Source organism: Loxodonta africana, chromosome 22, assembly GCF_030014295.1.
Source record: "Loxodonta africana isolate mLoxAfr1 chromosome 22, mLoxAfr1.hap2, whole genome shotgun sequence".
NCBI classification, from domain to species: Eukaryota; Metazoa; Chordata; class Mammalia; order Proboscidea; family Elephantidae; genus Loxodonta; species Loxodonta africana.
The window spans coordinates 60,958,359-60,976,285 of record NC_087363.1 but is presented as its reverse complement, the minus strand read 5'-3'; the positions used below and the strand labels follow the sequence as shown (position 1 = coordinate 60,976,285).

Genomic DNA, 17,927 nt, shown 5'->3' with positions numbered 1-17,927 from the left:
TCCAGCAACTGTATGAAACCTTATCATGAGTCATATTTTTTACTAACCAAGCATATAAAAAGATATTGTGGCTTTGTCAGTGTTTGCAAATAAGAGTTCTCTCTTCCCGCTTGCACGCTTCTGTCCCCAGTGGAAGGGACTAGCAGTAGGGGAAAGCTGTCTGGCAGGGGGGAAGAAGTGGTATGTGGATGGATTATCAGAGGTGCTCACCATGTCACTGGGGAGAATATCCCCTGCTCAGTGTGGAAGGGAGCCTCATTCAACTTTCAGATCTAGCAATGAGCCCTAAATTAATTTCAGGATCCCTGGTGGCATAGTGGTTAAGAGCTCAGGCTGCCATCCAAAAGGCTGGCAGTTCGAATCCACCAGCCGCTCCTTGGAAACCCTATGGGGCAGTTCTACTCTGACCTAGAGGGTTGCTATGAGTCAGAATGGGCTTGACAGCAAGGGGTTTGGCTTGGTTTGGGACCAACCACCGTGACTCACTTTTCCCAATCAACATTCCACCTATGTGTGTGTGTTCTACAGCTAAGACTATGTTATCATAAAAGTTATTGACTCCTGATGCCACAGTTCAAATGATATTCCTTATGTGGAATGTTCTTACATAACCATGTTGCTGATATTAGTTGTCGTCGAGTCAGACTCTGACTCATGGTGACCCCATGTACAACTGAATGAAATGCTGCCGGTCCCTCTGCCATACCCATGATTAATTGCAGATAGGATCATTGTGATTCATAGGGTTTTCACTGGCTGATTTTTGGAATTAGATCCCCAGGTCTTTCTTCCTAGTCCATCTTAGTCTGGAAGCACCACTGAAACCTGTTCAGTGTCATGACAACAGGTAAACCTCCACTGACAGGCGGGTGGTGGCTGTACAGGAAGTACACGGGCCAGGAATCAAACCTGGGTTTCCCTCATGGAAGGTGAAAATTCTACCACTGAACCATATGTCTTTTTTTTTTCTAAATTTTATTTAGTTTGTTGTTGCTGTTGAGAATATACACAGCAAAACATATACCAATTCAATAGTTTTTATATGTACAATTTAATGGCACTGATTACATTCTTCGAGTTGTGCAACTATTCTCACCCTCATTTTCTGAGCGGTTCCTCCCTCAATAACATAAACTCTCTGCCCCCTAAAGTTCCTACCTAATCTTTCGAGGTGCTGTTGTAAATTTGATCCCATATAGATAGTTCTTAAAAGAGCATAATGCTCAAGGCAAACCTTTTTACTGGTTAAACTATTGTTTGGTTTTAAGATGAATTGAGGGGATTTTTTTTTTTTTAATAATTTTTATTGTCAGTCTCTCACACAAAAACCCATATACGCCTTGCTACACACTCCCAATTACTCTCCCCCTAATGAGACAGCCCGCTCTCTCCCTCCACTCTCTCATGTCCATTTCGCCAGCTTCTAACCCCCTCCACCCTCTCATCTCCCCTCTAGGCAGGAGATGCCAACATAGTCTCAAGTGTCCACCTGATCCAAGAAGCTCACTCCTTACCAGCATCCCTCTCCAGCCCATTGTCCAGTCCAGTCTATGTCTGAAGAGTTGGCTTTGAGAATGGTTCTTGTCCTGGGCCAACAGAAGGTCTGGGGGCCATGACCACTGGGGTCCTTCTAGTCTCAGTCAGAGCATTAAGTCTGGCCTTATGAGAATTTGGGGTCTGCATCCCACTGTTCTCCTGCTCCCTCAGGGGTTCTCTGTTGTGTTCTTCAGGGGATATTTTTGATTTAAGATTTAAAAATTATCTCAGGGCAATAATTTCAGGGGTTCATCCAACCTACATGGCTCCAGAAAGTCTAGAGTCCATGAGATTTTGAAATTCTTTTATGCATTTCTTCCATTTTGATCAAGAGTCTTCTATAGAAACTTTGATCAAAATGTTCAGTAACGGTGGAGACCATCCAGTTCTTCTGGTCTCATGGCAAAGGAGGTAGTTGAGCCACACATTCTATATTCTCCTCCTATTCCCAACTTTCCTTCTTCCTCTGTTGCTCCAGGTGAATAGAGACAAATTGCTGAGCCTTGGATGGCCACTTGCAAGTTTTTAAGACCTTATGCAACAAACTAGGAGGTAGAAGTACTAAACTCGTTATTAGGCCAATTGATTGGGATGTCCCATGGAACTATGACACTAAACTTCCAAACCAAGGAATCAAATCCCATGAGGTGTTTGGTTGTATATAAGCAGCCTCAGCAGCTTCTCTCTTTTTTTTTTTTTGTCCTTCTTGTAAATATATCTTTCACACTACTTTTGCCAATTCAGCTTTTTATATGTGTACAACAGTAATCAGCTGTGCAAACCTACCCTTAGTCAATGTGATTTTTCCATCACCGTTACCCCCCTTTTTCCCCTCCATCCCACCCCTGGCAACTACTAGTAAACTTTGGTTTCTACATATTTGCCTTTTCTTGTCTTTTTATATAAGTAAGGTTATACAATATTTATCCTTTTGTGATTGGCTTATTTCGCTCAGCATAATGTCTTCAAGTTCCATCCATACTGTAACGTGTATCAAGAATATTTTCTAGCTTAGTTAGAAAATATTCAACATTAGATTCCTACAACTGCATTTAAAAAAACTCTCCCAACAGTTATAGTGTCTTACGATTTTATAAAACTTCAAAATTTTTTGACAAGCCACAAAACATTCCTATTCAAAAAAGAGCTCCCTGGAGCTGATAGTCATAAGATGGGAGTAAAAAAAAAAAAAAATTCTGCTTTTTATTACTTCCTCAAAACCAACAGAATTTATTATTACTTCCTCAAAACCAACAGGATTTATCATACAAAGCTACTAGAGAAATATCACGAGTTTAAGTTTGAGTGCTAACTTTCCTTGCATTAGCAACAGAGCAAACAATAAATCAAGGAATATATTTCACTGGATCATGGCCAGCTAGGCAGTAAAAAATATCACAAGGGGTGATTGTATTTCTCCACATAGGTGATGATGGCTAACTGTGGTTTATAAAATGTTTTCCTGCCCCAGTAAATGCTGCAAAAGTGTCTGTGTAAGTGTCTATCAATGAGTCAACCCTTGGAGTACTTAGGGAAGCCCCAGTCCTAGAGAAAAGAGGCTATAGTGAAGCTTTTGATGCTGGAGACATTTATTTTTCCTAAAGACCTAGCCAAATATTCTAATATGAATACTTCTGCTTCTGGCCAAAATAGAGTAATAGGAACTGGATTTACCCTCCTATCTGAAACATCTTAAAAAACAAAACAAAAACCAGACAATTTACATAAAACAGTTTTCAAAATACTGAACAACAAGCAACAAAGGACAGCGAAATGAATGAGGTGAGCCCTATAATTGTTCCAACTTACTGCCCTGAGAGGGTTTCCCATGCGAAAGGGTAGAGCAGGGAGGTGGAAACACAGGCGGAATGTGGCAGACTCTTTGGGTTGAGAAGATGGAGCTAAGACAGTGAGGAGACCAAATTGGACAGAATTTGCAGAACGGAGTACCAGGGATGAAGGAGCTGCACAGAAAAAGACCCTGGAGATCTGCAGAGGGTGTCCCTTGAGTATTCAGCAGAGTACTGATCATTACACATGTGGGAAGAGAGTACCCAAGGCTGAGGGGAGGCCATTCCAAAGGGTGAGAGGGAAGATTGCTTGGTGCTCATGCAGCGCTAGAAATGGTGCCTTTTCCCCACTAGCCAGACTGGAAAAACTTGTAATTCATGAGGCATTGAGTAGAGTACTCAGGAAGGTCTTGCCTCAGTAATGGGGAATAATTAGCTCTAGAACAAGCACTGCTCTGGGCCTGCCTAACAAATCGCAAACACAAAACCTGAAAAAAGTCAAACTGTTTCCAAGAAACTAAACTGCACACTTGAGCAAAGTTTGGGAACATTTAGAGGGATACAAAAGTATATAGCACTCAAAAAAGATAAACTTAGCAATGTCTGGCATCCAGTCACATATCCCCAGGCATGCAAAGAGGTAGGAAAATATGACTCATAAGAAGAGAAAGATCAATTGATCATAACTGACATAGATAATAGAATAAGGATATTAAAACAATTATTATCACTGTATTGCCTGTACTTCATATATTCAAAGTTAAGAAGTCACATGTAAAATGTAAAAAAGACCCAAATCAAGGTTCTAGAGATAAAAACTACAATGCACTAAAAAAAAAAAAAAACTAGTGCCATGATGGGGTTAATGGCAGATTAGATTGCAAAAGAAATGATTAGTGAACTTGAGGACAGCAACAGTAGTTACCCAACATAAAACACAGAAAAAGGGATGTAAATAAAAAGAAAAGAGCATCACTGAGCTGTGGGAAAACTTCTAGTGGCTAGATATATATGTAATTGGAGTCTGCAAAGGAGGGAGGGGTGTGGACAGAAAAAATCTTTAAAGAAATAATGCCTAAAAAATTTCCACATTTGGACCAGGAAACTAGACGGTGCCTGGCTACCACTACCAACTGTTCTGACCAGGGACACAATAAAAGGCTCCAGATAGAATGGGAGAAAAACATAGAAAAAAAAATTCAAATTCCTATAAAGGCCAGACCTACTGGAATGCTAGGGACTAGGGGAATTCCCAAAACTCTCCTTAGATACCCTTTGAACTTGGAACTGAAGCTATTTCTGGTGGTCACCTTTCAACCAAATAATGGATTGTCTTGTAAAATAAACAACATCTCCCATGAGTAATGTGTTTCCTTAAAAATCAACTATATGAGACCAAAGGTCAACATTTACCTGAAAGCAAAGATGACGTGAAAAGGAAGGGAAGGGAAGCTAGATCAATGAAAATAGAACAAACAGAATGGAAATAACGAGAATGCTGACAAATTATGACAATTGTAACCAATGCCATGGAACAATCTGTATAAAAATTGTTAAATGGGATCCTAATTTGTTGTATAAACATTCACCTAAAACACAAATATTTTTTTAAAAATTCCCACATTTGATAAAAACTGTAAACTCACAAATTCAAGATGCTCAATAAATGCCAACAACAAGAACAATAAAGAATGATATGCCAAGCATCCCATAACCTAACTGCTCAAGGTGGTGAAGAAGAGAAAAATTTAAAAGCAGCCTGAGAGAAAAGACACACTGTGCACAGAAGTACAAAGATAAGATTGACAGTAAATTTCTCATCTGAAACAATGCAAGCAAGAAAACAGTGGGACAATGCCTGTAAATATTGGTGGGGGTGGGGGGATGCCCTGCCAACATAAAATTCTAAATGAAGGCAAATAAAGACATTTTTCAGACACAAGCTGAAAGAACTTATCACAAGCAAACTCACATTACAGGAAATGTTAAAGGAAGCCTTTCAGGCTGAAGTACAATGATAGCAAATAGAAATGTAGATCAACACAAAAAGAATGAAGAGCAATGGAAATGGTAACTACATGAGCAAATACATGAGGTTTTTTTCTTATTATTTAAATATTTTTAAAGATAACTGACTGCTTACAATGTCACGTGTATCTATAACATATAAAAGTAAAACATATAGCATAAAGGCTGAGAGGAGAAATGGAAGTATACTATTGTAAGAATCTTATAATAGATAAGACATGCAGAAAAACATTTGATAAAATCTACCTCTGCCATCCATTCCTGATAAAAACTCTCAGCAAACCAGGAATAGAAAGGAACTCCCTCAACTGATAAATAGCATCTATGATAAACTTTTTTTTTTTTTTTGCTGGGATGATAAACCCACAGCTAACATCATACCTAGTGGTAAAAGGCTGAATTTTTCATCCTGAGATCAGAAATAATTATTAAAGAAATAATGCCTGAAAAATGTTCTTTCTCAACACTTGGATTCAACATTTTACTGGCAATTCCAGCCAGGGCAATCATGCAACAAAAATAAATAAAAGGCAGCCAGATTGCAAAGGAAGGAGTGAAACTATATTATTGAGATGACACGATTATGAAGAAAATCTGATGGAATCTACAAAACAACTACCAGAAGTAATGAGTGAGGGTAACAAGGTTGCAGGATACAAAATCAATATACAAATATCAATTGTATTTCTATACGCTAGCAATAAACATTCAGAAATTGAATATATGAAAATACCATTTACGATTGCATCAAATAATATGAAATACTTAGGGATAAATCTGATAAAAGACCTGGATACTGAAAGCTACAAAACTCTGCTGAGAGAAATTAAAAAAAAAAAAAGGTCTAAATAATAAATAATCTAAATAGTTGAAAACTCAATATTATTAAGATGTCAGTTCTCCCCAGGCTCTAATCTGTAGCAATCCTAATCAAAACCTCAGCAGGCTTCTTTTTTTGTGGGGGGGTAGACATTGACAAGCTGATTCTAAAATTTATTTGGAAATGTAAAAAACCTAGAATAACTGAAACAAATTTGAAAAAAGAACAATTGGAGGGTGTACTGATCTCAGGACACATTACAAAGCTGCAGTAATCAAAATACTACGTTGTTGGTATAAAAGTAGACAAATAGATGAAGGGAACAGAATAGAGAGTCTAGAATAAACCACACATAGATGCGCAACTGATTTTTGACAAAAGCGTAAAGACATGCGGTGGAGAAAGGCTAGTCTTCTCAACAAATGGTGCTGGGACTATTGAATATCCATACACAAAAAAATGAACTTCAGTCCATACATTGTACCATATACAAAAGTTAACTCAAAATGGATCACAGACCTAAATGTAAACCCTAAAATTCCAAAACTTCTTGGAGAAAATCTTTGTGACCTTGGGTTAGGCAAATATATCTGAGATACCCTATTAAAAGTACAATTCATTAAAAAAAAAAAAAAAAAACCTGATAAATTGGACTTCATCAAAATAAAAACGTCTGCTCTTCAAAAGACACTGTTAAGAGAATGAAAAAAAACAAGCCAGACTGGGAGGAAATATTTACAATGCATACGTAACTGATACATTACTTGTAACCATAATATATAAACTCTGAAAACTCAGTACTAAGAAGAGAAACAACCCAAAGTAAATGGGCAAAAGATTTGAATAAATCCTACACAAAGAAGATATATTGATGTCACATAAATACATGAGAATATGCTCAACATCATTAATCAATAAGGAAATGCCATTTAAAACCACAATGAGATACCACCACATACCTAATAGAGTGGCTAAGATTAACAAAGACTCACCATCCCAAGTGTTCGCAAGGGTGTGGTGGAGGAATGAGAACCCTCTGCACTGCTGGCAGGAAAGTAAAGTAGTACAACCGCTTTGGAAGGACCTTAAAAAGTTAGACATGTATCTACCACATGATCTAGCTATTCCTCTTCTAGGTATTTACCAAAGAGGGGAAAAGAAAGTTCATGTCCATACAAAAAACATGCACATGAAGGTCCTTTCAGCTTTATCTGTAGTAGTCCCCAAGCTGGTATAATCCAAATATCCATCAACAGGTGAATGGATAAACAATTTAAGGTAGGCCCTTACAATGGAATACTACGCAGTTCCCAGTGCCGTTAAGTTGATTCTGACTCATAGTGACCCTACAGGTCAGGGTTGAGCTGCCCCGTAGAGCTTCCAAGGAGCGCCTGGCGGAATCGAACTGCTGACCCTTTGGTTAGCAGCCGTAGCGCTTAATCACTACACCATCAGGGTTTCCGATGGAATACTACTTAATAATAAAAGGCAATTGACTATTGATACACACAACGACATGGATAAATCTCAAAATAATTATGCTCACTGGAAGGAACCAGGCTAAAAAAAAAAAATTATGTACTATATGATTCCGTTTATATAAAATTCTAGAAAATACAAACTAATCTGTTGTGAGAAAAAGCAGATCTGTGGTTGCTGAGTATATTCACTACCTTAATTACAGTGATTGTTGCATGGGTATTATAAATGCCAAAACTTAATTACTGTACACTTTAAATATGTACAATCAATTAGACCTCGATAAAGCTGTTAAAAAAACAAAAACAAAAACCTGCCCTTCCTGTATCTTACACAAAATTTAATGTCTGTGTGCAGTGGTCTTCCCTTAACATTTGTGGGGACTAGGGGGAGAGTATAAATGTAGGTCCCCTAACCCATAGCCTGTCCCCTCTTTCCAAGCTAGGCACCATCCAGCTGCCCCTGGGCACTCCTTAGATTTAGGGAGATGCCCAAGGAGAGTTCAGTAAATCCTTAGGAAGACAGGGCCAGAGAGGAGGCTGCCATAGACCTCAGAAGCAGGCACGGGGTATGGGCAGGGAATTCTCATCCTGAGCACTGGTACCATAATGTAGAGAGTGGAGCTAAGCTCCAGATGGGCACACCTTGGCCCACAGACCAAGCATGGTTTGAGAAGGATACTACCCAGAGTGGTACTGTAGGCTGCCAGTCTGCAAGGAGTTAAGACAAACACTGAGAGAATAGGTTCAGTATGTTTTTACTTATAAGAGTTTACTAATCAAGATTTAATGAAGACTGAAGAATGCTAGGTGTCCCAGAAGAGGAAGTTAAGTAAGTACTAAAGGCAGGGAAGGAAGGAAGAAGTTGGGGAAAAAATAAGCTTTGGAATCAGAAAGATCTAGAACACGGAGTTCCACCTCCAACATTTATTAACTATGTGGCTGTGGGCAAGTTACTTAGTTTCTTTGTGTCTTTTCTGAAATAGATGTCATGATTGTTCTTATCTCATATAAAAAGTTTTATAGCAGTTTGATATGACTGCAACTCCAAGCACAGAATCATCTTTCTAGTAATTCATGGTTACTGAATTGTACAATAGTAATCTGTCCTTCATGGAAAGAATAGTAATAAAAAAGGAAAAAACAAAACAAAAAAAGTGGTCCTTTACCACAGGTATTTGAGACACTGCTGTAAAGCCCGTGGCTCTGAGCAGGGGCCCTGGATCTACGGTGGCTCAGGTGTGGAGGATCAAAGGTAGGGTCTGAACCTAAATAGTACTCGCTTTGAATTGTAAATACTGGTTTTTGAAAAATGCGGGGCATGCCCTGTTTAAAAATATTTCTGGCCTGACTTTTCTGAGGCTTTGATCACGACCCGGAGCGACCCATCTTTGTGTCTTTCTGAGTCATTCTGTGCGGCCTGTTAGCCGCATTTAAACTAATGGTGATTGTGTGTGAACAGGATCCCTCTGCAGACCATTGCCTCACCCACTCAGAATTTGAGAATAGCTGCTATTTTTTGCAGGGTAAGAATTTGTATTGATGGAAAAGATTATGGTCTTTTTCCCTTAGTTTGAAAAAGAAAACACAGGCAAGACTCCCTCCAACACCAGTTCCCCTGGAGTCAAAGAATGAAACAAACAGGGTACCTTACCTTGTGCACGCAGGACTTTGCATTCAGGAAAAACAGCTCCACGGTAGTTTTATCCTTTAAAAACGATATGCTCTCAATGTAAAACCTGCAAAACAGTACAGAAGTTTGTTTCTTCAGATTTCTTTCCTTCTGTCAACATGATTTCATTTCCTTATTTCCTGTTCCCCAAAAGCAGAGACAGAATTCTGAAGAATAGGGAATTGTGCGCTTTTTTTTTCTTTTCAAAAGAAATCTGCAAATATGGATGTGTATACATACATATATTCAGATACGATATGAATGTGTATGTTGTTGTTGTTGTGAGGTGCCATCAAGCCGGTTCTGATTCATAGCGACCCTATGCAAAACAGAACCAAAGGCTGCCTGGTCCCCACAATTGTTGCTATGCTTGAGCACGTTGTTGCAGCCAGGGTATGTGTGTATATACATATATATAAGGTAGTCCCGATTTACCATATATTTGAGTTATGATGAACTGCATTTATGGCCGTCTGGGTTGGGTTTTTTTGTACATCTTATCGTTAGTAATATGTACTACACACAACGTTGCATCATGTAATATGCTGATGTTATCAGTCTCAGATGTTCACTCCCGGATGTTCAAACATCAGATTTATAAGGATACTGATAAAAAAAGGCAACATTAATGAAAACTAAAAAAAAAAAAAACGAGGTATTCCATTCACGCCAGAACCGATAAAACCTCTTCTAGAAATGTTTTGGTGTTGGAAGATGAGGTGGAGAGAAACCCTAAAGGGTATTCAACTCCAGACACAAATTCGTCTGTGTTGTTCATTCTTTGACACAAGTACCGAGAGCCCACATCTCAGACAGAGTCCAGACAAAGCCCAGGGGAGCTCTGAGGCCGCTGAGTAAGCACTGCTTGTCGTTCAGGGGTTTTCAGGCTTTGAAAAGTAGGGTGGGTCTGAAGGCACCAGGCCTGCCTCTCCCCCAATCCACCCCATCCACCACACCCTCCCTCCTTCCCACTCGTCCTTTGAGGCACCAGAAGTTTCCCTTGGCTGGAAGCCAAGCTCACTCAGTAGTACTCCGTCTTGGCCTTTTTTCATGCAAATCGGTGTATTCTGGGCCTCACCCCCCACCCCTTCCCTCGGCTGTTGTTGGTGGGATCTCTGAGACCACAGGCTGCAGGCTCTTCTCCCTGGTGAGCTCTGAGGCCCCACGGGGGTGCTGGGGAGGGGGAAGGGTAGGCTGAGTCTTTAGCCATCTTTAGCAACCTTTATTTTCATAATGGAAACCCTGGTGGTGTAGTGGTTAAGCGCAATGGCTGCCAACCAAAGGGTTGGCAGTTCGAATCTGCCAGGTGCTCCTTGGAAACTTTATGGGGCAGTTCTGCTCTGTCCTGTAGGGTCGCTATGAGTCAGAATCAACTCCACGGCACTGGGTTTGGTTTTTTGGTTTGTTTTCATAGTCCCATAAGAAGCCAGCTTGTAAAGGCAGGCCCTGTAAGGTGGGTGAATGGGCAAACTGAGGCCTCTGAATGTTCTTCAGGTGCCGGATTCTTGCCTGGTGAATAACGCATACAGAGACACAACGCCCCAAGACGTCTCACAGCTTAGGTGCTTGAGGAGAACTTGCTTTCAAACTGGTGAGAGTCAACACAAACCCATTGCCCTTGAGTTGATTCCGACTCACAGTGACTCTAAAGGACAGCGTAGAATTGCCCCGTAGGGTTTCCAAGGAGCGGCTGGTGGACTCGAACTGCCAACCTTTTGGTGAGCAGCTGAGTTCTCAACCACGAGGGCTCCGGGAGTCAAGATAAGCCAGGGCTAAAATGACAAGGTGAGGCCATCCTTGGCTCTGTAAAACCATGGTAGAGCTTAGGCGTTTGCTCTTTTTTTCCCTTCAGCAATGATGGACCATTTGATAAATAAATATAGCTGAATTAGTCCGTAAAGTATTTTATCACTGGGATGGCAAAATCATTTGAAAACTTCAAACCCTAAAGTTGAATCAAGGGAAGTTCCAGAAAGAGAATAAACCCTTTATAGTTTTACTTATTGGGGTTTACTAAGGGATATTAATGATGATTGAGGAATGTTGGGTGTGTGAGAAGAGGAAGTTAAGCATCAAGCCAGGGAGGGAAGTAAGGAATTGGGATAAAAATTAAGTTTGAAATCAGAAAGATCTAGAATTTGGAGTTCCACCTCCATCATTTATTAACTGTGTGGCCTTGGGGAAATTACTTAGTTTCTTGATGTCTTTTCTAAAATAGATGTTATGGTTGTTCTTATCTCATAGGGTTTTGGAAGGATTAAATTAGATAATATATGCAAAGCACTCATTAAATATTAACAATTGTTAATTTTTAATAAAACCCCTTTTCTGGAATTTGGAGCTGCATGGCCCTGGGTAAGTTAAGTATAAGGTCCCTTGTCTATAAAATAGGGAAATAATGATCCTTACTTAAGAGGGCTGTTAGGCAATTTAGTCAAGACATTATATATGAAGTGTCCAGTACAGCATTTGGTAGGAATTTAAGAAATTCTAACTATTGAGGCTCAGTAGACCTTGCATCATATCAAGAAGGCTTAAAGGACATGATGGGATTTGAACTCTGTCTGAAGGCTACAAAGAAACTATGAGGGCAGCGGTGTTTCAAAGGTAGATCTCTCGCCTTCCATATGGGAGACCCAGGTTCTATGCCCAGCCAGTGCACGTCATGTGCAGCCACCACCCATCTGACAGTAGAGGACTGCATGTTGCTATGATGCTGAAGAGGTTTCAATGGAGCTTCCAGGTGAAGACAGACGAGGGAGAAAAGCCTGGTGATGTACTTCCGAAAATGAGCCAATGACAGCTCTATGGATCACAGTGGTCTGATCTGCAACTGATCATTGATCTGAACCAATCATGGGGATGGCGCAGGACCGGGCAGCATTTTGTTCCATTGTGCCTGGGGTCACCATGAGTCGGGGGGCTGGCTCAATGGCAGCTAACCACAACTGCAACAAAAACAACAACAGGAAGTAACAATATCCAAAGGCTGGGATAAAAAGAAATCTAGGTGGGGAAAACATTTAGGTAAAAAGTGGTTTTTTTTTTTTTTTTTTAGGGTAATATGATCAACATTTAGAACTTGGCTTTTATCAAGACAGAATTTGTTAAAATCTGAGTATTTTCCCATTAGTTTAGTTTCTTCTACCCTGGCTCTGCTGACAATAGATGGTCACCAGACTCAAAGACAGCTAATCAGCAAGTTGGTCACAGTCCCTGAAGTGGCCTGAAAAGAAGAGACCTCTACCTGATCGACCTGTTGCCATTGAGTTGATTCTGACTGGTAGGGATCCTATAGGACAGAGTAGAACTGCCCCCATAGGGTTTTCAAGGCTGTAATCTTTACAGAGGCAGGTTGCCAAGTTTTTCTCCCATGGAGCTACTGGAAGGGTTTGAACCAGCAACCCTCCAGTTAGTAGCCAAGCACTTAACCATTTGGGCTACCAGGGATCCTTTAAGGGTCACTGGCTGTATGTAAACGCACAAAGCTGGCCAGGTGGGGCCCTCAGGATGGCAGAACACATTCCTATTATTCAGCTAGAGCTCCCTCTCAATGCATGGGCAATGTGACCAGAGCTAGACCAGTAAGATTCCTCTACCCTGGAATGTAAAGACTGATCACCCACTGCCGTCGAGTCGATTCCGACTCATAGCGACTCTATCAGAAGGACCTAAAGTTCAAAAATGGTTGGAGCCTATTTGGTCTGACAGCAGCACCCTGGTGAAACTGTCTATTAGGTTCTGCTCCCTAGATCTTTGGAGAAGCTCTGGTTCCTATCTCTTCAGGGGCCTTGTTAGGTCAGTTTTTCTTCAGTTCTGTTTATGTTAGCCTCAATTGATTTCTGTTGCCGGCAGCCAAAGAATTCCAATTAGTAGAGAGTTTTCAATGTGCTGGAGTCTCTGGGTGGTACAAACAGTTAATGCATTCAGATGGTAACCAAAAGGTTGGAAGTTTGCATCTACCCAGAGATGCCTTGGAAGAAAGGCCTGGTGACCTACTTCTGAAAAATCAGCCATCGAAAACCCTATGGAGCACAGCTCTACTCTAGCACACATGGGGTCACCATGAGTCAGGGCTGACTTGACGGCAAATGGCTTGGTGGCTTCAGTGTGCTAGGGATGATGCAAAGTTCTCTACATGCATCATTTCATTTACTCTTTAGTGTAACCAGATGTAGTTAAGCACCAAATTATGAACCCATTTTACAGAGGAGAAAACTGAGAAGCAGAGATGCTAAGTCAACTTCTCCAGGTCACACAGCTAGGAAGTGGTGGGGCCATGACTTGAAATAAGGTCTGTCAGACTTCTAAGTTCATATTCCAAACAAATATGATATCATGCTTTCCAACAATAATAATCACAATGAAATGCAATGGGGGCCCAGGGGAAGGATGCAATTAACTTGGCTTATGAATCGAGAGAGAGAATGCTACCAAACTGAAATCCATATGGCTAAGTGTCACAGGAGAGGGGGCATTTGAGCTGAGTCTTAAAGAATGCATGAGTTACCAGGTAACAAAAGTCGGGAGGCCATTCTAGGGAAAGGGCAGCTTATCCAGACCAATCCTCTTGTCAGTCTCAGAGAGTTTAAAAAACCATACTCAGGGAGCTAGGTGGCTCAGCACCAAATCAATTTGTAGTTCGTCCAACTCTGAACAGATACCTTTGTGCTAGGAACTGGGCTCACCTTGTTTCTGAAGTCAAAGCCCCTCGCTAGGTCCTAGTTCCAGTAAACAGGTCCGTATCCTATTTCCCGCTACTTTCTGTCAACCCGCCCTAGTGCCTTCTGCCTTGCTGCCTAGGCATCCGATTACCTGCTCTGTGAGTCCATGATCCCATCTCTCCCTCAAGGAGGCCATTGTAATGGCCTCATATTTATGGGGCATATGAAAAGTACGCATTATGGTCTTTGGGGAAAATGGCTCCCAGGGACACCTATCAACATGTACCATGAACTGAAAACAAAATCTAGGGCTTCTTAATGAAATGAAAACGACTATCCCAGACTCATAAAGGCCTTTTGTCTCAGCGCCTTTTTGCAAAAGGACATACCGTTCCCTTTCTGCACGCTTAAGGCGAGCGACTTCACTAGGATTTTGTTAAGCTGAAGCCCATGGTTGAATTTTCAGCCTCAGATAGAACCCGGTCTTTCTAAACAGGCATGTATTTTAGAGACAAACCTCACAAAGCTTAAAAAGTACAATTTCCTGAGATGAGAATTTGCTTGAGGAAGGTTTTGCTCAACTTTTGCTGCTCCTCCCATTAGTATTTTTTTCTTTTCTTTTCTTGATGGGACATAGTGTTCACCTAATCATTCATCAGTGATAACACAACATCACAGCACACAACACGACAAGGTGGCTTGGAGCCAGGTGTCAGCCAGAAGACAGGACATGCAAGTCAAGAAGTAGAAAACTCGGCTTCTCTGTGATGGGCTGTTCTTTGAATGGTCACTTACATTTGTTGTTGTCGTCAGCTGCCTGGAGTTGGCCCCCGGCTCACGGGGACTCCATGCACAATGGAATGAAACCCTGGTGGTTCTGCGCCACCCCGTGATTGGCTGTGGATCCAACCCCTGTGATCCATGACATCTTCATGGGTTGATTTTTGGAAGTATATTGCTAGACTTTTCTTCCTAGTCCATCTGAGTCTGGAAGCTCCACCGAAACCTGTTCAGCATCAGAGCAACATACAAGCCTCCACTGACAGTGGCAGCTAGCTGCTCACGAGGTGCATTGGTGGGGAATGGAAGCTGGGTCTTCCTCGCAGAAGGCAAGAATTCTACCACGGAACCACCAATGACCCCGGTGTACATTTAGGTGGTGAATATTTCCATCTTGTGGTGTTTATGCATAGTGGTCAAAAGTCAACACTGGGAGCCAAGCAGACCCAGGTTTGAATCCTAGCTCCAGCAATTATTGGTCTTGGGACCTTGGGCCAGGTGCTTAGTCCCTCGGTGACTCACTTTCCCCACTTACTGCCTATATCAAAGAAAGGAGAGATGTTTTAAACATCTCAACACAGTAGGTGGCTGTAGTTCAGCAGCAAATAAAAAAAATAGGTGTCAGTAATTATTAGTCTACTATTATTACTGCTCTGCTCTATGGGTTCACTACAATAAAAGGCACTGACTTAGCTGAGACCTTCATTAAAGCTTCAACTGTAAAAACAAGAATGGAAACATCAGGTGTCTTTCCTAAACTCTTTCTCTCAAGGAAGCAAAATGTTACAATAGGAAAATACTCTAAAACAAATCCTCTTCTGACCAGTTATTACTTTTTTCCCCCAAGTTGAGTACATTTTCTTAGCTTTCCAGGGCCTTTGCTATGTCTGCATATCTTCAAAGTAGGTGAACTGGGCAAGGATTGCTCAATTGTTTTGCATTCTGAGTACTGCTGAGTGCGTGACTGGCGTCCAGTGAGGGCGAAATTAGCGCCTCATCCTAGGTTTCGCTCCGCCATTGTGGGTCATTTTAGGCACCGGCTGCAGCCACTTGCCCAAGGAGGTTTCTATCAGATTCTCATCCAGATTGTGCGCAGCGAGATCTCTGCTTACAGGGTGTAATGACCCTGCAACGTCATAGTCTCACCTCACGAGGCATGATGGAGACTGAAGTGTAATTTAAGTGTATTCCACTTTCTCCAAGCAATTATATGGTACTTATACTTTTACGGAAGTCCAATATGTTCCCTTTCATCTCTGGGAGGGGAGTGGTCTTTGAAAATCCCCAGGGGAAGTGCTATTTGCTTCTTCAATGTGCTCGCCTGTCAGGAACACCCTCCCTCAGTTCTGAATTGCTAGGAGAAGCAGAGCGTGCCCTCCAGGTAAACCTGCAGGAACCTGCCCTGATGCTCTCCTCTCGTACAATGTGACTCTGAATTCTCTTGGGAAGGGCTGGAGGCCTGGGAACATGAGGGCCTCGCTCTCTGAAAGGGGAGAGTCATCTCACCTAGGCAACGCCAAGTATTAAAAAAAAAAAATAATAAGGTCATGTGAATTCCAAGTGCTTGCCTCTTTGCTTCAAAACATCCTGCTTCGGTACTCCAGGAGGAAAGCAGAGGCAGATACTTTGAGAGGCAGAAGGGAGAGGAGGCAGGACAGGCAAGTCGGATAGAAAGAGAAGAGCTGGGCGTAATGAAGATAAACGATGAAATTCTCCACCCACTGCAAAGATGAATGGGTCAGATCCAAGCCAGAAAGTCTCCAACCTTCCCTATTCAAAGGCCATATATCACATTATGGAATTTTTCATCCATTAAACATGTGGTAGAGGCGGTCTCTGTTATTTATAACATAAAAGTAGCTAACATTTATGGAGGGTCTTCTCTGTGTTAGGTTCTATGTTAATATGTGTAACCCTCTGACAACCCCATGAAGGAGGTAGGTACTACCACCAACTCCATCTTACAAGTGAGGAAACTGGCCCAAAGAGGGTGTCAAAGCCCCACGGCTAATAAGTGGAAGAGCTGGGATTTGAACCTAAGAGTGATGCTAAGCAGTGGTTCTCAACAAGGGAAGGGGCCAAAATCCCTCCCAGGGAGATCCGCCAACAACATCTGCAGATGGGTGTTTTTGATTGTCACGACTCAAGGGATGTTGCTGGCTTATCGTGAGTGAAGGCTAATGGTGTTGCTAAACACCCTACAATGCACAGCACAGCCCCGCAGCTAAGAATTATCTGGCCCAAAAGTCAATAGCGCCACTACTGAAAAACCCTAAAAGGTCACTGTGACTCGGAATCAACTCTATGACAACGGATTTTTTTTTTTTTTAATTTTTGGTAAAGCCCAATCTTTTAACTTCTACACTCTTCTGCCTCCGTCACTCTTCGGGATATCAATTCTTTCCTTCTGCCCTTCTGATGTCACCCTCATACTCTTCATTGCCCTGACACACACACACACACCCTTCCTGGAAGCATTCATGCCCTATCCCGTTTCTTAAAACTGCTGAAACACTAGGCACATTTACCTAAGGAAAAAGAGGGAGGTCAGAGAGGAGAGTGAGCAGGTTCCCACAAACAATTTCTGACATTTGATCAGGGCACATTGAGGCATATAATCCTGGAAGAAACTGGAATCAAGACCGAACATGAGTTTTGAAGGGCTCTTTATTGAACTCTCCTATGAATTAGGATGTTGGATCCTCAAAAATGGAGTCACCGAACAACTGCCTGGAAGTTCAGAATGGGTTGGCCCCTAGGCAACCGCGATAGATACTAAGGCAGCCAACAACCTCACCCCCTAGGTGCTAGGATCTTACGCATTCAGGTGGGAGTGTTGGCAAAGGGCTCTGGCTGCTCCCATGTCCCCCTCAGGTAGCATCTGCTGACCCTAACGTAGGAGGAACCAGTTATTTCTCTGGGCTTTTTAGTCGAATTCCTCCAAGAAGAGATGCTTTCCTGTGCTTTTGGCATTGTAAATTACCTACTCTCTGATAGCTTTAAAATAATTCACAGCTGTCCACTCACAAGCATTTTTTCTCTTCTTTTATCACTCCTCACATGTGCATAAAAACAAACAAAAAAATACTTTTGTCAAGTAATATGTTCATTGTAGGGGAAAAAAATTCAGACGAGCAAAAGGAAGTAAGAATTATTCCT

The 17,927-nt window shown here is 41.6% G+C and overlaps 1 protein-coding gene across 6 annotated transcripts in view; it reads right to left on the bottom strand.

Moving 5' to 3' along the window:
• The window catches only part of FRMD4B (FERM domain containing 4B), a 386,589-nt gene that overhangs the window by 118,292 nt on the left and 250,370 nt on the right, over positions 1 to 17,927 (bottom strand). For all 6 annotated transcript variants that reach the window (XM_064275017.1, XM_064275018.1, XM_003409793.4 and 3 more), the window contains one exon: positions 9,307 to 9,391. In XM_064275017.1, coding sequence (XP_064131087.1) covers positions 9,307 to 9,391 — 85 coding nt within the window. The remainder of the gene's footprint in view (positions 1 to 9,306; positions 9,392 to 17,927) is intronic.